This window comes from Temnothorax nylanderi, unplaced genomic scaffold (genome assembly GCF_030848795.1).
Source record: "Temnothorax nylanderi isolate EJ_2023f unplaced genomic scaffold, tnyl_v1.0 TNYL_tig0169_pilon, whole genome shotgun sequence".
In the NCBI taxonomy this organism is placed as follows: Eukaryota; Metazoa; Arthropoda; class Insecta; order Hymenoptera; family Formicidae; genus Temnothorax; species Temnothorax nylanderi.
This window is the reverse complement of record NW_027249231.1, coordinates 91,374-113,269: the sequence shown is the minus strand read 5'-3', so window position 1 is coordinate 113,269 and position 21,896 is coordinate 91,374. Positions and strand designations below refer to the sequence as shown.

Genomic DNA, 21,896 nt, shown 5'->3' with positions numbered 1-21,896 from the left:
CCGCTTCGCCGGACGCGGATCGCCATGGCGGCGACGCGGAGGACGCGCGATGAAAATGGCCGGAAGATGCTGCGCTGCGAGGGGAACGGACGGACGTAGGGGGGAAGAGAAGGCGGACCGGCGAAATAGAAGGCAACGGTCCACGGCGTTCCCAGCAGCCTATCCTAGATTTATTTCCGTGGACGTTGCGCAATATGCGCGCCTCGTTGGTTCAGCTCGGTATAACCGCTGGCCCTCGTTACAAGTACGAAGGAAGGATAATGAGCGGTCGTTCCGAAAAAATCCCCGATGACCCTCTCCCGTCCCCTTCATTAGCTGTCAGTTCCGTTATCTTGATATCTCGACTCTTCAGCAAACGATTCATTTAGGTCTGTCGTCGCATCGTTGGCATTGCGACGAACGTCCGGAGATGTTAACAGTGTACTAATTGTCAGCAAATTCGAGCAGAATATTCCAGCAGATTGGCATTAACCGCATCCGCATTAAGCCAGTGTTTTACTATAGCAGATTTTACATTTCTGTCGGAAAAAATTTGGGACAGGCACTTCGTGTGACATCTGTTTTCGACAGATTTAACTATCTGGGTTATTTATACTTATATTTGTGCACGTGTATTTACGAGGGTATATGTATAAATAAAATTTCCAATATAAATACCATTTAGATTCACTTTGTTAATAACAGAGAAGTAATTAAGTATACATCTGCATTTTGTTGTATATCTATAGCTTATACTCTTCTCGAGAAAAGCGCCATAAGATCATTAATCTGGAAAATAGATTCATCATTATCGATAATGATATTTCAGAATCTCAAGATTGTCGAAAGAGCCACAATAAAGCGTTGATTTAAACATTCATAAAATTTCTTAGGCCATCCATTATCTTGGTGGGTTTAAAAATGTATAGTTTTTTAAAACATTTAAGTATCATTATTTCCTCTTTTTATTTGGCGCAATTTTCTGATTTCCACACTTTTTTAAAAACATTTTTAAAATTATGAAACGTCAAATAATATTTATCATTCTTTTTACGGAAATCAACGCCATTTATACAGCAATGCACAATTATTTTATATTTTTTCGAGCTATAACTTGAAATATCGTTATACAATTACGAATCGAACAAATAAAATTCTGATCGCAGAAGTGCATCAAGAATCAATTTTCATTCCAATCATCGTTGGAATTCCAATCTCGATGCGGCATGAATCGCACGCCCAATAAGCAGCCGTGAGGAGACAACGTCCTACAAAGTATAACGTCATAAAGTAATCACATATCTGGAAAATAACTTTATTAAAATTTAGCACGTTTTTCCCGCTAATTAAAGATGCGGAAAAGGAATTACTCGCAACGGAGGAGCAAGGCGAAAGCAACAACGTAACTTCAACGCAAACATTGTGTGCCGAAAGTTAGTACGTGTACCGGCAACGCCGGAAAACTTGGGGAAAGTTCGCACCGCTATCCCGGCTAAAGCCGCGGGTGAATGTTTTTCTCGCACGGGGAATCGCACGCAGGGCCTTATCGCGCGGTCGTTCCTTTCGGTTTGCGGTAGAGGCACTTTTTCCTCGAAACGTCCCGTTTTACGCGTTCGGACGTGCCATTGTTCGCGCTCGGCGAGCATGCTTCGTCACTCGTGCAAAATTTGTAAGGTAAATTTGAAAAAGGTATCCTCTAATTCTCCACAATGTCCCTGAATCGTGGATAAACAATTCGAAAATTCTATAGGGAACCGACGGAAGCTATACGAATGTCCGATGGGTATAAATTTTGTCTTCGCAGGTATAAGATTAATGGTCGTGTGTACCGCTTTCAAAATTCCGTACTCGAGACCCTGATATGGAGTTTGGCAAAGTGATTTCTCCCTCCTTCCTCCCGGTAGAATATATCTCTCGGTATCTCGCCGTCGCAGATTCCTGGAAAGCGATGTATAAGCGATGTATAAGCAGGATAACACGGCGACGGCGATATGAGGGCGATACGCGCTTCGTCATCCGCACGCTCGGTATACCCAGTTGTGATAAGATTACGTCCACAGTACACGACAGTTTCGTGCCCGGTTAAGACGAAGCGACGATCCCGTATCGCAAACGCGAAAACGCTCAGGGAAAGCGATAATGTCGGACGGCGAGGCTGTCGAATTCGGCTCCTCTACGTCATGACGCGCGTGCAGGCCGTCCGCGCCGGGAGTGCCGGGACCTGGCTGGTCGCCCTCGTCCTGGACGCGGTCGCGCTCGGCGTCGCCGCGGGATGGTGCCCGTCGTTGTGCGTGTGCGATACCTGGTACGATTTGCAGCACGCCTCGTGCACCGGACGCCATCTTTATAGCATTCACACAGGTGCGCCGAGCGATGTGCAGGCCCTGGATCTGTCGAACAACTCGATATCCGTTTTAAATAATTACGAACTGGCTGTGAGTATCGCGCGAGTGAGGCGTGCGTTTAAGAGAGTTAACTCGCCCGGACTCGGGTACAAATGTACACACGGCGAAATGTTATTTCTCCGTCCCTATATTTTTGTATACCCGAGACTAATGCATCCTTAAGCCCTTATTCTGGAATTTGTCTCTTGCTGGCAGAGGCTTTTGTTCAGAAAATTCTCTTTCACTTCTATTATCATTCGTATTCCCATAGGTATTTCAAATCCTTCTTCGAGACGTTTTTAAAACCTTTAAGGGAGAAAGGCCTACCTGAGATTTTTTTAGCTGACACTTTGACCATAAATTATCCGAGGGAACCATCAGTTCGAACGTCGTTAAAGTTTCGGAGCGATGGAAAAGAGCATTTGTTATTTTCAGCATTATTTGTAGCGAACAGTGAAATTATTGTAATAAATGAAACGAATGAAAGCACTTTTTATTTCAACAGAAATTCAAGTTTTGATATAAATAAACGACTTTAAGTTTTCTTGTACAGGGTGATAGTCGAGAAGTTGCTGAAATAACCAAGTAGCCCCGTTGTTTTGTAATGAAAATGGACAGAATGGAATTAATTAAAAGATACCCTGCGCAATATCCATCATTTTATTAATATATAAAGCAGAAAAAAATACACATTTATGAACTTGTAAAAAAGCCGAAAGTTCGGCTTGTCGCATGGCACAGTAATGTATAATTCTCTGATGACCTCGATATAAGCAGCCATTTACATGAAAGACATTTATCTGGAATTCTTCGAAGTCATAGTTGCAATTATCAATGCTAAAAAATAAATATTTAAATATTTTCAAATATTTTTCAAAATTGATTATTGTACAAAGTTGAGACGATCAACGTCGATAACATATCACGTGTAACCAGTCGAATTGTTAGCCCTTTTTTACAGCATTTATTTTTGCAAGTTAGTACACCAGTCAAATTTTGTTAGTTTTTTTAAATTAAAATATTTATTCATGCCTGCCCATACACGTATATTTCCTTTATATAGTGAGTTAGTAAAAATGACGGGTTTCTTTTGTACCATAGTGATATAATTCGCCTCATTCTGTCCACTCATTGCAAAACAGCCATTTAATTTTAGCAATTTCCCGACTGTCACATTCCGTATGTAACTAAAATTTCAAATAAGCACTAATCCTGGGATACCTTACGCTCACACATCGTAACGTTTTTCTTTCTTATTTCAGGAAGCAGGGTTGACGGAGCTTAAATACCTCAATCTGTCTGTAAATGCAATTAGCGAAATTGGCTTAAACGCTTTTGATGGATTATCCGAGTTAACGGTTTTGGATCTATCTCGAAATCACCTTTACTATCTCCTGTCGGATATTTTCGTGCCGGCAAAAAGTTTGCGAATTCTACGATTGTCGAAAAATAATTTCAATTCTCATGTACCGAAACTGGAGTGCCCCTGGCTCACGGTAATAACGAAAATATTAATTAAGAGTTCCTCTCTCTCTCTCTATCAATATTATATTTACACGATACATTGCACTGGTGATATTGGCGTAACGTAAATATAACTTAACGTTTTACGAAAGTATTTGCCATGAAAATATTACTTCGATGATTAATGTTTACGATAATAAAATTGCAATATTTACATTTATTTTAGCCAATCTCATCGGTTTTGATTAAATCTGATAGGCAATGATTAAAAAATAAATAAATTCAGTCGCATATAGAAAGAGATATGACACTTTTATTTTAATTTAAAAATTATTTTATTTAGGAATTAACTCTGGACTCGTGTCGAATTAGCCATGTGCCGGAAGATATGTTCAACGGACTTTCGCATCTTCGTACCCTTGATCTTTCAAATAACTTGATGATTCAATTGGACACCGTTGCCCTTAAAGCGTTACCATTTTTAAGAAGATTATTAATAGAGGGGTAAAGATGACGATTGAGAAATTTAACATACAATTTGGCTAAACTTCAATTTTTACATAGTTCTTTATATGTATCATTATAATTGTACATACATATAATGTATGTATGTACAATTATAAATTTTCAGACACTTTTTTAAAATAATTAAGATATCTCAATACTCAGTATATTTAATCTGCTTATATGCAATGTACGCTTATCTATAAAGTACAAAAGATTTACAAAAATAGTTTACTTATATCTGCTCGTAAAAAATTCGATTTATGATAATTTGATAAACGAAAACGTTCTCAGAACTAATTTCTTTTTCTCAGAAATCCCTGGTCCTGCGACAAGCTTACGCGTGACTTGCAAGTATATCTAACCCACAGGAATATACAGTATTATGCAGTATGCGAAAAAAGTGTGGAGCCGAAGAAATTTGAAAAAATGATCGTCTACAACCCACGGATTAAGCACGAGAAGCATCGGCCCTTAATAACTTCAAATACCAAGAAAAACGTGACAAAGAAGCATCCTGTGCCTACGCCGACGCACAAAAATACAGTTGCTCATGTTAATGCGACAGACGAGGTGAACTTTACGAAAACGTTCAACTCCGTATCGCCGTATTGGTTCCTCGCGGCCGGATTTTTACTCGGTGCCTCGTGCGGTATGTTCACTTGTTACGTTTGGCTCACAAGGAAGATATCTTGTTGTCGCGGATGTCGCAGACAAAGCAATAATGATGCTCAAAGAGTATCGTTGCTGCAGAATCTATGGCAATTTGAGGATTCTGCCGTTAACGATAGCGCAATATCTTATCCCGATACTCCACCGCCGCCGTATCGCGAAGTCATGCTGCGACCGGGACTCTATCGTAACGCATCGGGGTTACAACAAATTTAAATAATAACGTTGTCACAAATAGTACGGGATATACTTAGGTTCTAAAAATGAGATATTATTATACTGTTGTAAATTGTGTGACTTGTTGCTTTGAAATTTAGTGCACGGAGAAGCATGTTGACCCTATATTTATTATATTGTTTGTAAGAGGTATTAGTCTTGCGGAAGATAGAATGGTATTGACTTTATTCCAAATTACGTGTTTATAATAAAACTACTTTATACAAAGAATACTTTGATGCATGTTATTTTACGAAGTACAAGTAACCTTCTTAAAAAATAAAAAGCAAGTAAGAAATTGTAAGTATTTTAATATTTAATTAATAGAATTTATTATTAATAGAATTAATAGAAGCATTAACAATCGAAAGACAAAAGACACGCTCTGATGTCCTCTAATAGGCAGTGCCATTTTTCAAACGCGATTTCTGAACATACAAGGGTGGTTCAGAAAGTAACGCATGTTTGATTATTTAAGTTACACATTTTATTTAAATACAAAATCAATATATACAAGTGATACAACTAACCTTGATCTACTTCTCCGCATAGTCACTTAAGACATTGAGGCACTAGTCGTATTGAGTGACTAGCTTAAAGATGCCTTCATCGCAGAAGTCTGACGCCAATCCATTTTTGGCTTATTGTGTCACACTTCGAAGGCTACAATGCTCGATTCCGAACAAGCACCGGGGTCGACTGTCCAACGGAGTTGTGCTTCTCCACAACACTCGCCTGCATGTTGCAGCCAGAACTCAGGCTCTGCTCAACGAATTTGGCTGAGAAGTTTTCGATCATTTTCCATACAGCCCTGACCTGGCGCCGAGTCACTACCATCTGTTACCTCCTGTTCACTCACCTGAAGGGATTTTTGAATGGGAAACGTGCCGTGGATAACGACGAGCTGCAGGAGATGGTGACCAACTGGTTAAACGGACTGGCGGCAGACTTCTGTGATGAAGGCATCTTGAAGCTGGTCACTCGATACAAGTGTCTCAATTGTCTTGAGTAACTACGTGGAAAAGTAGATCAAAGTTAGTTGTATCACTTGTATATATTAATTTTGTATTTAAATAAAATTAGTAACTTAAATAATCAAACGTGCGTTACATTCTGGACGACCTTCGTATGTAAATATAAAAACTTATTCAATATAAAATCTTGTTTAATATGTACACTTAGCTCGTAAAATATTATATATTGCAGATCAACAATTTTTTCAATGACAAAAAGAAATAATTCTGATTGCTTTTAATACTATATACGTAATTTGACAGGTTAATAAAAGAACTTCAATTATAGAAAATCTATTTTCTTTTATTCCTAAAATAGTTAATTCAATAACAATATAAAAAATTAAAATGTAATGCATAACATTTTCTCGATAATATCAATAACGGGAGATTTATGCATAATATGCATTTTATAGCAACATTCTTAATCAATGTTTCAAACATTGCAACGGTTGATATGCTACTGAATAACAACTTTTTTAAAAAATTCTTTTTGCACGTTATCGCGCGTTATGTATAAAATATTATAAGCGCGTAATATGCTATATATGTACATGTATAATACAACGTATATAATTTTAACAATAATTATTTTCGTTTGAACACAATAACGCTAGGAGCAGAATTGTGATTGCTCGAGACTCCGGGTCATTGTAGCGTAGCCTCATCGAACCTCATATTGTTTTCATCTACGCTTTGGGTCGTGTTTAAAGTGACGGTCTTACCGCCAATCGCAGCGATTATGTTTTCTGTTACTTCATGATCGTATCTCGCGCCGCGAATATTACTAATCACGCTCGCATCTTGGGTGAAGTCGGTCGATACTAAACCAGCAGGCAAACTCATTCTGATTTCTTCCACGATGCCATTCTGCACCTCCAAGCTCAAATTCAGACGATATATTTTACCGTCGTGAGCGGGAAAGTCGAGCGTACGGGTAACTGTAAATTTCGGCGTCTTGCCCATATTCCAATCCCAAGAACGGAACTCATTGACGAAGTTATCAATTCCTGCATAATACCAATTTATGAAAACACTTTAAATACGTTTATCGATTAGTTATACATATATTTCATACTTGGTCATTTCCATTTGATAAAGTATATAAGATTGTTTCAAAATCATATCTTTGACTTTCGACATATTTTTCAAATAATAAGATCTATTTTTCATACATACCAGGGAACCAGTCCTCAGTTGGATTGATATACTTGAATCCTTTTTGTTGTTCAACCAGATCATATCTTCCGTCTTCGAGAACGAGGGCTTTCGTACGCAAATATTCCCAGCCAACAGCGGATAAAAGCTTATCCATTTGGATATTACGGTTTATATCGGACAAGTTCTTTATTGAAGAACGTACAGAAGACGTCGCATTTGTAACGATACCATTCTGAAAGTGCATTCACCCATTATTTCCTCTCTTCTTATTTTTTCGTGCATAAATCGTCGAACTATCTTTAACAAACAGCGCAATATTGATATACTGCTGATATCGTTGCGTCACGGAGTCATTTTATGACACAAGTACACATATCTTGTAAGACACGCGTGTATGCGTCGGCAATATGGAGAAAGGCCTTACCTCTTTTTTTTCAAGAATCGAGCTCAGATTGGCTTTGTTCACATTGACCAAAAGTGTGCAATGATGATAAGCATTCGGTCTTCCACATTTTGCAGCTGTTCCAGATATCTATATCGCATTGTAGTAAAAAAAAAACATGATATATTCGATATAATATTAAGAATCTATTTGCAGTTTTAAAACCTCGAAGCGAGCAAAGTACAGTTACGTAATCAATTGCTATTTTTTGCCACATGCTTGTTACATCATTCATGTCAAAATGTTTCCCAACTTGTGAATTATATAATATACATTGATCGCGTGAATTATATTACATGTGATCATAATACAAATTAATTTCTAGTTTTGAACTATTGGATGTGTAAATGATTCTATAAATATGTTACATCAAAGGATACCTTGCAGTCTCCGTTGACTAGAATATCGTCGCGTTTGTTGACGACGCTCTTCAGGCCCCACTGGCGAAACAAGGCGTTCGTGATAATGTTAAGATTGTACCTCCGATTGTATCTCTCGCGCGGGGTGAAGAACGTCAGGTTGAGATTGCCATTGTCGTGGTAAACGGTACCGCCGCCGCTGTTTCGGCGCGCCAATGCAATGTCTGCCTTCTCGACCGCCTGAACGTTGCACTCGAGCCAGGGATTCTGGTGGCGGCCGATAACCACGCAGGGATCGTTCCTCCACAAGAGCAGCACGTGATGCTTGGAGAAGTCAAAGTTGCGATACAGCCAGTGCTCCAACGCCAAGTTGACGAACACATCCGTGGATTGCGATATGAATACTGACTTCTTGATGGAGTCGCCGCTGTCTTGGGCGCTATAAGTCGACGCGTACCTGCTGGCCTGCCGGGTACCGTCGAGAGACGCGCAGCGTCTGACAGCGACAACCAATCTGGTGCATAGAGACATTGCGTGTGGCGTGTGGCGTGTGTGAAAGCGAAGTGGAATACCCTGGTTATGTTGGACGAGCGGTTGATCGCAGACTACCTGATCTCTGTTTAATGTCACCGTGACGCAAAGTCACTTGTATGAGTGTGTGTATATGTATATCAGTCTTGGATCTAACGAACCACGAGGCTCTCAAATTGTTATCTCATACGAGATCAGCCTTGGACCAAATGGTCAATCTCTCTCTCGGTAGACGGCGAGCGGCCTCTACTGAGGGAAACACATCAAAACGTTGGTCTGGCTCGCGGTTATGGAGATCAGGTAGTCGTGCAGGGCGATGGTCTGATGCAACCACTTCCAGGTCTGGTCCAGGGAGTTAATGCGGTACCGAATACCCAGACAATCTCGACAGTCCTTTTGCATTCCTCCGTGTGCTGACAGTTTGAACCGAGTTAAATTTACCCAAGCCGGAAATAAGGCACGGCTGGCCCGGTCACTCTTTCTCTCTCTCTCTCTCTCTCTCTCTCTCTCTCTTTCTCTAGAACTTCCGTTGGCTAGGTCGCCTGCAACTTCTATATTGCTCACGATGCACAAGTAACTCTTCGTCGTTGTCGCGTACGGAGCACACGAATTCCGATTGTCATGTCACTAGCGAACGTGGAATGAGACGAGGGAGTCATCGGGTTTGGTCTTTATACGGCACCCCGTCGCCTTTTCCTCTCGTCGACGGAGGAGGGGATCTCGCTTGGAGAGGTTATCTAGGTTCGCGGCACAAAGTACAGCTGACGGGCGCGTGACACGGTCGCAACCGTCGCAACGTCACTCTCCTGACTCTCCTCTCGTCCAATCCCTGCCTGTCCGGCCTGTCCCCCGCGTGCGATCGAATTTCGACCCAGGCGCGTAAATATCGCGATAAGGGCCCCCCCTCGTCGTCTCGTGGAGAGAGCATTTCGGGATTGCGCGCGCGTGCGCGCGCACGCTATCTCGCCGGACGACCCAGGCGTCTTGTTTGCGATACGTCTGGTTGCACCGACCGAATCTCGCCAATACGCTGCTGCCTGCACGTAAAATGTAGCCGCGCGAGAAGTAAACACCGTCACGTTTGTGCTGTTTTTTTTTAGATGTTTCATAATTTTTTTGAGTATTTTCTTATGTCATCGATAAAGTGCGAGCGATATGATATTTTGCGCGCCGACGAAACCGTTACCGCGAATTGCTATCTTAAGATAATTAACATTTAGCCCCGTAGACAGCAACAGTATATATATACAAATAAAAATTTGCATGTTATATTTTTTAAATCTTTGTTTCTTTATCTGACTCTGTTTTTTGCTTTTATTTTTTTTGCTTATCTATCTGCGTAAAAACAAGGAACTGGAATTCGTGAGTTTCTTTTGAACGATATATTGCTTAATTCGATGAAAAACTCCACTAATAATCCGACTGGAATTATTAGACTACTCGAAATCAAGAGGCTGATGGTTGCGTTATTTTGCGCAATTCTGTGTATATATTTTGTGTATATATAAACAGAAATTATATATATAAGCAGATAATTATAATTTGACTACTAACTATTATTCTGCTAACTATTCGATAAAATTATTCTCTTATTGCTTATAATATTGTATAATCGTATGTACCATATATAAATATATGTATATTGTACATACAGTATATAATAATAATAATAATAAACTAATTGTAAGTGCGAATCAGGCTCGTATTTGCAAAGCAATATAAAAAGGTCGTGGACCAATAAACGAGCAAACACGAATGTTAAGATATCAAATAAATAATTTATTATCTCCTAACAAAAGAAAAAATATTTGAAATGTTGGTGGAACGTTTCAAATTACACAGTCTTCAACAGTCATGTATTAAATTAATAATAATAATAATAATAATAATAACAATAATAACTTTGCATATAATCGGATATCAACATAATGGACTAATATACAAAGAGACAAAAAATTCAATGGAAGAACTGAATGAATCGACGTATCGGTTGCTTAACATTCTCGCCAACGTGGCCGCAAATAGAATGACTCGGTTTTTATATTGGTTATTATATGTAATCAGCACATGTACTCTCCAAAGCTCATATTACACGGCCTATAATTTATGTCAGAGATCTCAGAATAGAATTCTACTTCAGCTTATTTATGCCGGCATAATACACGGCCGTGTATCGTGTACATGTGCATTTTTATACATGTATGTATTCTGATTCGCCAAGTGTTTTTCCGCCTATTAATACGCGGCATGCAAAATTATAAATATAGAATACTATTTTAATACGAAGATCGTCTAAAAGTGAATTTAATGACGAAAGATAATCCTAACACGCGTATCGCGAAGAAGCCGGAACATTCCTGGATCCACAGGATCACAAATTCCAGGAGATTAGTCGAAATTATTCTCAATATTTCAATTCCTGATGACTTCTGTATTGGAGCACCATTTGTGTCGAGGAGAAGAAAAATTTCTGGCAATTAGTGTATTACACAGATATGTCAAGCCCGATCAGTCGCAACATTTCTGTTTGTGATCGTAATTTAAAGTTCAGAGAATTGTCAGTTGCCTCCCTCTTTTCTCCCTCACTCTGTCTGTTCTTTGTTTTTCTTCAATTTCAATTATACCATCCACGTTGCTTCCTTTCTCTAAACATATGGTTTCACTGCAGAAAGAAAGCCACGTGGAGCAGCTAAAACAAACGGATATTTTTCCTGTACGATCGCAGAGTCTCAGAAGAAACCACGATATACATATTCAAGATACACATCGAATCGTACATTAATTATTTAATGCCCGATATCGCTATAATTATCGGGAAGTGATACATTGATCCGTCGGAATCTAGTGTCTCTTTTCTTTTTCTTTATCTTTTATGCACGCGTGTGGCTATAAGTGCAACGTCAGCATTAATTGCTACTCATAGGAAGTAGTAGGGCGCGGAACGCGGTATCTCCTTATTGGCAGGCCTCAATTGCCCTCTCTTTCGTCGTGCGTGATAGTAATTGACATGTAAACGAGACTTTTCGCGATACAACGTACCATATTTTGCGAATAAATACAGTGTCGTAGATATATCAATGGCGGCAAGTAATTTATTATAAACAGAGGGAGAGCACGGAAATGGAAGAAAAATTTGTCAGTCAGCTCGAAACTCGTCGTTATAACGCGATGCCTGATAATGACACGCTGCTTCTTGCTCCCTAGCTCTATCATCACTTGTTCCATTATCGAATGTTTACCAGTAAAACATATATGCGAATTTGCATTTTCTAATGGAAACAAGTTTCGACGATGCATTAGACCAGAAATCCAGATCTACGCGAATATATGGCGTACATCGTTAACATGGCGCAAACAATTATCGAAATAGCGAGATATCGAGCTATCGTTAAGCTAAATAAAATATTGGAAAAGTTACCAAGTTTTCCTTGAACATCTCAAAAAGTATTAGTAAATAAAAAAATATTTTAGACGATAGTTGTTCAAATTAATTAATAGAAAAAGAGGATACAATAAAAAATGGAGGTTTCCGTTTAAAAAATTTAACTTGGGCCCAGTAAGGCCCAACATAGGCCCCGAACTCAAAATCTAATAAGATCGTCTATTGGCCCTCTTTGGACCTTCCAACTTTTATCTAAAACATTTTTCCAATAAACCAATACGTTCTGAGATAATTGGCCGTTCCGAAACTTTGATACGCACGGTATATGTATACAGGATGGGCCATTTTAATTAATCCATTCAAATATCTCAAAACTTGTAAGTCTTAGAAGAAAACTTTTTATTTTTTATATTAAAAAATATTATGGCAAAATTTAAAATATCTCAGGAAATACTTAATGAAAAAGCGCATTATTATAGTGTTTTAAAAACGTTTCGACATCAGCTACAAGAATATATGATAAAAAATGGGGGTTCCTGTTTGGAAAAATAAAATTGATCTTAAAATAGTGCTCTGCACGGAGATTCTCTAACTCCTTAACGACAGTTTCGGTATCGTTTCAATTACCATATATAATACCAGCGCAACGATACCGAAACTGTCGTTAAAGAGTTAGAGAATCCCCGTGCTGATCTTGACTTAAAGTCAAATAAATGTTATGATCAGACAACCCCCTTAACACTGAACAATCTTTGTCTGAAAAGTTTCCTTATAAAACTTCCTTATATAAAACAAGTTTTTTAGATATTTGAGCGGATTAATTAAAATGGCCCACCCTGTATACAAGGTGTTCTAGGTCAGAATGTCAGATCAATAAAACTTCAGGGTCGTAGATAGGAAATTGAATTTGGAGCAAAAATATAAACATAGGTCCAGAAACGTTTTGTTGAAAATTAAGTTAGAGCTAATAAACTGAAAAATCACGTTTTTTTTATAATTTTAAAAATAACTTCAAAATCATTTATATGAAACAAGTAACAAAATAAATCTGATGGGTAATTCAATATATAACAATCTAAATTACACCAATTTTATTTACTTTTGATAAGGCGTTTAAAAGAAAATAAGCTCAAAACAACGAAAAAAAACTTGCAATAGATGCAAAAAAATGCATTAATGAATAAGGGAATTATTTTGAACATATTTGATAATTTAGTTAAAAATTATTTTTCTTTTACTTTTAATAAAATTGTTCTTCTGAATGGTCACAGTTTCAGTGAAGAAAGAAGGAGAAGAAGAACGCTTCAAAGTATTTGTAGCATTAAATGGACTGCAGCCTGTGTCACTGTTGGGACATTGTTGAACACACACTGAGAGAAAAATCCAGGTCTAAATGATCGGACAATTCGTTCGAAAATTAACAAACGGACAATCCGACACTTTCAATCGGAATAATTAAAAAGCCGATCAATTATCAGTAATATCCGGCTATCATTGATTGGACATTATTCTAATCTTGATCCGTTTTTTATAATTCTGCTTAGATTTTTATTTATGATTATTGTATTTCTGAAAAAAATTATCAAAAATTGGCTTTTTTTGGGACTCTAGAGTGGCGTTACCCCTTAAAGCCTAGAGCACACGATGCTTTTTTACCTGTTGGATTGCTTGCTCGTACCTGTGCTACGCGTCCTGATTGGTTTTTATTGGTTCTTACAATCATAAGAGCCAATCAGGGGATCGATCATGTATCTTTTCCACTAGGACGGAAACGTGAAAAGTGAAAAGTTCATCTCTTTCTATTCAACACCAATAGAAAGAGAGAGTTACATGAAACTTTTCACTTTTCACGTTTCCGCTTTAAGGAAAAAGTTACATGATCGCTACCCAGGACGCGTAGCACAGGCACGAGCAATTCAGCAGGTAAAAAAGCATCGTGTGCTCTAGGCTTGATTAATTTTAGTGATTCTATCAAAGTGATTAGCCAGGATACAATGGCGGATAACGATGATCTTCTGGATTATGAAGATAAGGAACAGACTGAGCAGGTAGTCGACGGAAGCGGAGATGTTCCTGCTAAGAAGGAGGTGAAGGGCACGTATATCTCTATTCACAGCAGTGAGTTTAGAGACTTCCTTCTCAAGCCCGAGATTCTTCGTGCCATTGTCGACTGTGGCTTTGAACATCCATCCGAAGGTGAATGACTGTCTCATTATAACAATTTCTATTTTTTATCTTTGCTTATTCAGACGTACAGGTGATAAATATCTTTAATGCTAGATAGGGACAACTGAAATTTTCTTGATCGAAAAAAGCATTTCTGATGTATCTGTCTCATTCTATTTTTAACTATGTAATACTTTTTGTATAATACATTAACGATATATAAATATTTGCTGCTTACAGTACAACATGAATGTATCCCTCAAGCGGTTCTTGGCATGGATATACTGTGTCAAGCGAAATCGGGTATGGGAAAAACAGCCGTATTTGTATTAGCTACTCTTCAACAGCTGGAATTAACGGAGAATCAAGTCTACGTCTTAGTAATGTGTCATACTCGAGAATTGGCTTTCCAAATCAGTAAAGAATACGAGAGGTTTAGCAAGTACATGCCACATGTAAAGGTAAGTTTCGCAAAGTCTTCATTCTGTGCACGCTACGTACAAACAAGTAGAATAATAAATATTGAGATTTTTCGCACAAGTCTTTCTTTTTACAAAATTTTATATTAATATACACATATATTCTTTAATTATAAAATTATTTTTCATATACTTTCTATGTTAAACAACTTTCAATGAACTTGTCACAGCAGTATATTTTTACCTTTTAATGGATTCGATGTTTTCTATACTATCATAAAAATATGAAGGTTTATCTTTTTAGTCTAAGACAAAATTTCTTTTATTACAGGTTGGCGTATTTTTCGGTGGTTTACCTATTAAGAAAAACGAAGAGGTCTTGAAAACTGTATGTCCTCATATCGTTGTCGGCACTCCCGGTCGTATCCTCGCCCTTGTACGGAACAAGAAACTGAATCTGAAACACCTGAAACACTTTATACTGGACGAATGCGACAAAATGCTTGAATTATTAGGTTCGTCATAAACAACTCACCAATTTTAAAAAAGAATATTTTATCGAGAAGAATCTACATGATGTATGAAACAATCTTAATTCTTCATGATGACTACATTTTCCACTACCCACTATTAACTGAGCGATTCTTCAAAATTTACTCTATATTTAACATTTCATTTTGATTGATAAATAATTAGTTATGTCGCATTACTGTTACAGATATGCGCCGGAACGTACAGGAAATATTCAGAAGCACACCGCACAGCAAGCAAGTCATGATGTTCAGCGCCACCCTGTCCAAGGAGATACGTCCTGTCTGCAAAAAGTTCATGCAAGATGTAATTACACAATCTTCCTCTTAACTTCGATCTACTGCAATTGCTCCTACCTCATTGGCATATTCGTGCCCAGAACAAAGCTCAGGCCACGCTATAAATATCAATGTCGGCGCATCCGCGGGTTAGGCAACTTAGACGGCGCTTTGAAGAAACGAGTACCGAGTTAAAAAAAATGAATCTTGTTCGATAAACGGCGCAGTCATATGCTTGACACTCATGTCCAACATAATATCTCGCTGCTCCTTCCGATTCCAATTCCGAGTCTAAACATTCTGGATGTGTCACATCATCTGCATATGCATATGAAGGGGAAGAATTTTTGTCTAAAATCGAGTCTTCAGTCGTTCAACACGGTCCGAGATAGAGTACCAGTCGATAATAAAGTCCTTTAATTTGCTAGTTACTACGCATATTCAAGGGACAACACAGTATAAAGATATCGATATGTCAGGAAATATAAGGGGGGGGAGGGAGAGAGAGAGATAGGGATATGAAATATTTCTACGTTCTTATGGGTAATCAGAGCATTAGAATTAGAATCTATATGATTTGCCTGCTATTGAGAGGGTGGGGGGCCAAGAAGACTTGAAGACAACCTGAAGACAGAAGAGCGCAAGAAAGAAGATGCAAGAGGATACTCAGGGAAATGATTAGGATTAGTTAGGGAAAAGAAATGTAAAATGCAAGCGTAGCATAGCTCTATCGTGTTCGCGTTCATTCAATCGCAAATTAAAAGTATATTGCATTAGTCTTCTTATCTCATGCAAAGATTTCGATTACGGTCTTTTAGTACGAGTGAAGTTAAGGATGCAAGTGCCGTGCACAAATCGAGCGATTTCGTGTCGTAGAAAGCTGTTAAAATCACGCGAAAGCTAAAACGCGAATCTTCGTGTATCATGAATCGCGCTCTTTATTTCGCACGAGTGACGGAAGTCGGGGTCGCGGCTTAGCGGATTACCGGAGGTGAAAAAGCCGAGCGTCTATACCAACCAGAGTAATACGAGTCGATTCTGGGCATCTTAATGTGCCAGAAATTTTGGAAAAGAGATTTTGGCATCGAGTGGCCAGCGGATGTGACCGAACGTTCTTTGTCATGAGTGCCGCCTTCTTAAGTTTAGTTGGGGCGAACTGCTGAGTTTTCGTTGTTGTCACTACCCAGAGATGGAGGTCGCCGGACCGTGTGTAATCTGCTGTATGACTAATCAGTAATCACGCTCGACGATTATACTCCGCAACTGAAATGCGGGAGTCTTTCTTGCTGGAACTTTCAATATTTATGGACGTATACGGTAACTTAACGAATCTAACGAATCCATCTCCGAAGGAAGAAAAAAATACTTGGAAGTTTATATTTAAAAGAAAAGAGATGGTTTGGTTTTGTCTTTTTTTGTGTTGCTTATTAAATGTTTATAAAACGCCAACTTTTTATTCTTGCAAATGAGTTGCATCAAGGAATAGTATCATTTTAGTTTTTTTTACTGGTTTTTGAACGAACGTCCCTTCATACATTCGATTACATTCGACTTTTAGACGGCGAAAAACGACATCATGACTACGGATACCCGCAAAAGCCTGCAGCCTGAGAATTACATGTTAGGCACTATAACTTGTTTCGTGGATTTGTTTGTTTTATGAGATAACATTCTTTGTGCAGCCCATGGAGGTCTGTGTTGATGATGTAAAGCTCACTTTGAAGGGTTTCCAGCAACATTACGTTAAATTGAAGGAGAACGAGAAGAACAAGAAGTTGTTTGAACTACTTGACGTTCTTAAGTTTAATCAGGTTTGTTTGCAAATTGGGGACAATCTACAGCGGATGTGCACATTTTCCTTATGGCGGAGAATCTTTACATGATGATACAAATTTTCTTACCTCCCTGTAATGACTATCTTACTACTACTCACCAATTCTGATGAAGATTCTTCCAAGTATTTACTTAACAAAATTTATTAATGGTTTACACATTTAATTCATTTAATAAAATTTTTAGTATTTGACGAAAATATTAAGAAAGAAAAGTTGAGTCGGAAATGTTTCTTCTCGAGATATACACCAATGGTATTAGGTGCATCCAGGAGCACGACTGGTCAGCAGTGTCCCTGGATGCATCCATTGTCAATACGATTTATCTTATAATTGTCTCTGCATAGGTTGTCATATTTGTGAAGTCTGTACAAAGATGTATGGCTTTAGCGCAACTTTTGACGGAACAGAATTTTCCTGCGATCGGGATTCATTGGGGCATGACGCAGGAGGAGCGACTGTCCAGATATCAACAGTTCATCAAACATTTCCAGAAAGTAAGTAGTTTATGCCTCGAGTTCCATGAGGTTTAATTTATATTATATATGTAGACATATATAATATAAATCGGATTAAATAGATTATGTGAGATGTGATTGAAAAATGAATGACCTTTTCAGCGTATCTTAGTGGCGACAAACTTGATGGAGGTCTGTGACGAGGTATATATAGAACGTTTCAACATTGTATTCAACTATGATATGCCAGAAGATTCCGGCACATACCTGCATAGAGTGGCACGCGCTGGTCGTTTTGGTACAAAGGTAATAAATAATTTATTAAGTATTCGAACACGATGTATGTGTAAACAAAAACATTTTGGAATCTCTATAAGATTCCTTAATGTAAATTGTTATATATTATGCTGATAAAATTGAACTAAAAGCGAAGCATTTAATATTGACTTTATTGGCAATTAATTCAAGCTGCAGAGTTATTTTGAATCTTAGAACTTTTAACATAATCGCTAATTACTCATCTGGGATTGTTCTACAGGGTCTTGCTATTACATTGGTGAGCGATGAAAGTGACGCCAAAATATTAAATGATGTTCAAGAAAGGTTTGACGTAAATATTACAGAATTACCGGACGAAATCGATCTCGCTTCATACAGTAAGTTAAAGTTTTCGGAAACTCAATTTATACTTGTTATCCGACGATGCTGTATTAAAAGTATATTTTAATCCGATATTTTTACTTTCAGTTGAGGGACGATGAATTAAAATGCACTAAGTCACAATATTTTTTAAGGCACATAATTTAAGTGAGTACGTTTGATCAGTTAGATTAAATATGAAGTAATCTTTAGAACTCTATTTAAATAATTCATTCTTTTTTTTTGTTTGCAGTAACGTCTTATTCCGCCTATTCATAACACAAGGATGGGCACCAAATAATAATTACGATATATAAAAGAAATGTAATTGCATTCACTGCAAAAAGTCGTGTTTTATATTAGTTTATCCGCTCTTCTTAATGATATCGAACACTATATATGATCGATTGACGTAATCGTACCATAAAAATAATACTAATCTAATCATAGCTATTTTGACAGCCATACAATAAAAGCTATTAATAAAAATGTATATTACATGTTTTATTCCATTTCTTAGAAACTAAGTGCTCTGTATAGTAGATATATTTCGAAGAGAGAGAGAGAGAGTGAGAGAGAGTCGTTATATGATCCTGTAAGAACGTGAACGACCAAAATAAAAATTTTCTTTTATAAACGCAAATTTATTTCTTATAACAGATGATAACTTTCCTGATAGTTTAAAGGTAACAATTGAAGATAAGTTAATTTTTCCAACTTCAGTATGAAGTGACTAACCAAAGCAAAATATACATATTTCGTCGTTTACAAAAATATTCACATATACTAAAATGTTATTTTTTCCGAAATTAATCATGTAGAGAGTTGCATATCATGCATCGTTAGTTAAACTTATGATATTTTGTACGTTACAATAACGTTCTTCCTTAATTTGATTGTATATTAATTATATCCGTCGCGTTTCACTTATTTATTAATAACAAAGGCAGTCTAGACATTAATTGTTTGTTAATTGTTTGACGTTAGCATTACAGAAATTCGAGGTATAAAATAAAACATTCTCTTCCTATCTCTTTTTCTCTCTTCCTCCTTCCCTCCCTTACTCAAAAAACTTAACTCCATTATGGTTCACAGTCAATAAGTACAAAATAGCGTTAAATAATACGTATAATACAGTTGTAGTATTTTAATAAAAATTGTTTCTAATTTTAATCACATCACATTTCTATGCAGACCAAGCACTTCAAGTTCAGCCGATTATATTATGGATTCTTCTGCAGAACGTCAAAGTGGAGAACCACCTGGTTTGCCCATTCAATCATTTAAAGAAACGACAGAAAATACAGGAGCACTTGGATGAGTAATTATTCATTTCACTTATATTGTTTAATGTAATAGTATCCAAATAGTTAAATATTGACTTTTCTGCACAAGTACATTTTACAACTGTGATGTTTTAAATAATTACTCTCTCCTTTTCATTTTTAATCACATCACATTTCTACGCAGATGAAACACTTCAAGTTCAGCGGATTATATTATGGGTCCTTCTACAGAACGTCAAAGTGGACAACCTGGTTTACCCGTTCAATCATTTGACAGAAGAAACGGGCGCACTTTATTCGGACTAGTTCTATCGTATAATGTATCATACAATGTAATGATTCCCAACTAGTTAAATATTGACTTCTGCATAAGCTTATTCAATTTTCTGTCATGAGAGCAACCGCGAACAAAAAAGTCAATAAGCAGACTTTCATAAGTTTCATAGTTTTGTTAACCACCATGAGAGAGATTTCTATTCTATGTACTTATAACGCGGAATCTTTCTTAACATTTAATTTTTTACTACTAATTGATATATTTATTATTATTACGCAAAAAAAATTTACGCGACTCGATAGATGTTGAATACTTTTCGTAATTGCTCAATAAGCAATTTCCATAGTATATTATCGAACGTAATTATAATTACGGATAAAAAGTTCAATATAACAGTGATAACGGGTAAAAAGTTCAATATCTTACGAGCTTTATGTAAAATACATTCCTATAAGAAATCGTACATTCTGTATTTGTAATTCATGTGATTTTACATTTCTTTTTTCAAAGTTAGTGCGGGATTTTGTTTGGCACTTCTCATGTTAATTGTATGTAATACGTAATTCCGTCAAATACGAAATACTAATAAATAACAACCGATTACGTAATAAATTACATGCGATTTTCCGTTACTTTAAATATATAATCCGATGTATTTGTTACTCCGCGTATTCGATCTTGATATATAATAAATAAGTTATGTTGTTTAAAAATTCAAAGCGCGATACAAACTGTATTTGAATTAAGCATCGTTGAAAAAAAAATTGTTATATAACTTTTGCATTAAAACAAAATTGTTTATTCTTGTGATGTAAAGGTGTTCAAAATGTGCATGTCAATAATTGTTAGAATTTAAAGAGTAAATAATAAACGTTACTAGAAAATGCAAATTCGTAATGTATGTTTTACGAGTAAACATTTAATAATGGAACAAGTGATGAGAGGGAAAGCAGAAAACAGCGTATATCATTATCAGTCGCATTATGTAATATAATAATGAATTTTGAGCTGATTGACAAATTTTTCTTCTATTTCCGCGCTCTTCCTCGTTTTTATTCATAAATAAATTACTTGCCGCCGTCGATACATCTACGACACTGCGTTTATTCGCAATATGATGCGTTGTACCGTGAAAAGTCTCCTTCACGCGTCAATTACTATCACGCACGACGAGAGAGGGGACAATTGAGGCCTGCCGATAAGGAGATTCCGCGTCCCGCGCCCTACTACTCCCTAATCCTCGTTCCCCATGAGTATAGTAATTGCTAATAATGCTGACGTTGCATAAGTCACACGCATGCATAAAAGAAAGAAAGAGAAAAGGAGAGACTAAATCCGGACGGATCAATATATCGCTTCCCGATAATTATAGCGATGTCGAGCATTAAATAATTGACGTATGTACGATCCGATGTATCTCGAATTGGTTTCTTCTGAAACTCCGCGATCGTGCAAGAAAAATATTCGTTTCAACTGCAACCACGTGGTTTTTTTCTGCGGTTGTAGAACCATATGTTTAAGGAAAAAAAAGCAACGTGGATGATACATAATAATTGATTGAAAGAAAAACAGAGAGTGAGAAAGAGAAAAGAGAAACGTGACTGACGATTTTCTGAATTCGGGTGCTCTAACATAAAAGCCGGGGATCAAAATATTAGGAATAATTGCAATGTGAATCTCCTGAAATTGCGATCTTGTGGACGCAGGAATGTTCTAGCTTTCTCATGAGCCTCGCGATACGCGTGTTTGAATTATCTTCCGTTATAAATTCACTTTAGACGATCTTCGTATTATGATATAATTCTATTTATAATTTTACGTGCCGCGCATTAATAGACGGAAAAACATTAAAAATGCACGCGTACAAAATACACGGCGTATAAAACTGAAGTAGAACTCTACT

At 37.2% G+C, this 21,896-nt stretch overlaps 3 protein-coding genes across 3 annotated transcripts; 2 read left to right on the top strand and 1 right to left on the bottom strand.

Moving 5' to 3' along the window:
* Positions 1 to 1,532: 1,532 nt before the first annotated feature.
* On the top strand, positions 1,533 to 5,450 carry LOC139777948 (uncharacterized). Its single transcript, XM_071715653.1, has 4 exons — positions 1,533 to 2,414; positions 3,626 to 3,859; positions 4,171 to 4,331; positions 4,646 to 5,450. The coding sequence occupies exons 1-4, from the start codon at positions 1,971 to 1,973 to the stop codon at positions 5,217 to 5,219; spliced, it is 1,413 nt and encodes a 470-aa protein (XP_071571754.1). The 5' UTR covers positions 1,533 to 1,970; the 3' UTR covers positions 5,220 to 5,450.
* A 1,065-nt stretch (positions 5,451 to 6,515) lies between these two features.
* Positions 6,516 to 8,973, bottom strand: Lipt1 (Lipoyltransferase 1). The gene is made up of 4 exons (XM_071715656.1): positions 8,216 to 8,973; positions 7,818 to 7,925; positions 7,412 to 7,625; positions 6,516 to 7,242 (listed from the first exon to the last, which is right to left on the bottom strand). Exons 1-4 carry the CDS (start codon positions 8,723 to 8,725, stop codon positions 6,881 to 6,883), a joined length of 1,194 nt encoding a protein of 397 aa, XP_071571757.1. The 5' UTR covers positions 8,726 to 8,973; the 3' UTR covers positions 6,516 to 6,880.
* Positions 8,974 to 13,890: 4,917 nt separating this feature from the next.
* On the top strand, positions 13,891 to 18,923 carry LOC139777949 (ATP-dependent RNA helicase WM6-like). The gene is made up of 11 exons (XM_071715654.1): positions 13,891 to 14,030; positions 14,085 to 14,303; positions 14,514 to 14,734; positions 15,024 to 15,207; positions 15,411 to 15,529; positions 17,184 to 17,312; positions 17,681 to 17,830; positions 17,954 to 18,097; positions 18,330 to 18,447; positions 18,539 to 18,598; positions 18,684 to 18,923. The coding sequence occupies exons 2-10, from the start codon at positions 14,102 to 14,104 to the stop codon at positions 18,550 to 18,552; spliced, it is 1,281 nt and encodes a 426-aa protein (XP_071571755.1). The 5' UTR covers positions 13,891 to 14,030; positions 14,085 to 14,101; the 3' UTR covers positions 18,553 to 18,598; positions 18,684 to 18,923.
* The last annotated feature ends 2,973 nt before the right edge of the window (positions 18,924 to 21,896 follow it).

What these genes read in the sequence shown, in the direction of transcription:
- LOC139777948 (XM_071715653.1), top strand. Translation starts at nt 1,971, where the DNA reads ATGAGGGCGATACGCGCTTCGTCATCCGCACGCTCGGTATACCCAGTT. An exon ending in TGGAGTGCCCCTGGCTCACG is followed by an intron (nt 3,860 to 4,170) that starts GTAATAACGAAA and finishes TATTTTATTTAG; the next exon opens with GAATTAACTCTGGACTCGTG. An exon ending in AGAAGATTATTAATAGAGGG is followed by an intron (nt 4,332 to 4,645) that starts GTAAAGATGACG and finishes TCTTTTTCTCAG; the next exon opens with AAATCCCTGGTCCTGCGACA.
- Lipt1 (XM_071715656.1), bottom strand. Translation starts at nt 8,725, where the DNA reads ATGTCTCTATGCACCAGATTGGTTGTCGCTGTCAGACGCTGCGCGTCT. An exon ending in TAGTCAACGGAGACTGCAAG is followed by an intron (nt 7,926 to 8,215) that starts GTATCCTTTGAT and finishes AATGCGATATAG; the next exon opens with ATATCTGGAACAGCTGCAAA. An exon ending in CGATTCTTGAAAAAAAAGAG is followed by an intron (nt 7,626 to 7,817) that starts GTAAGGCCTTTC and finishes ATGCACTTTCAG; the next exon opens with AATGGTATCGTTACAAATGC.
- LOC139777949 (XM_071715654.1), top strand. Translation starts at nt 14,102, where the DNA reads ATGGCGGATAACGATGATCTTCTGGATTATGAAGATAAGGAACAGACT. An exon ending in GCAAAAAGTTCATGCAAGAT is followed by an intron (nt 15,530 to 17,183) that starts GTAATTACACAA and finishes TTCTTTGTGCAG; the next exon opens with CCCATGGAGGTCTGTGTTGA. An exon ending in TCATCAAACATTTCCAGAAA is followed by an intron (nt 17,831 to 17,953) that starts GTAAGTAGTTTA and finishes TGACCTTTTCAG; the next exon opens with CGTATCTTAGTGGCGACAAA.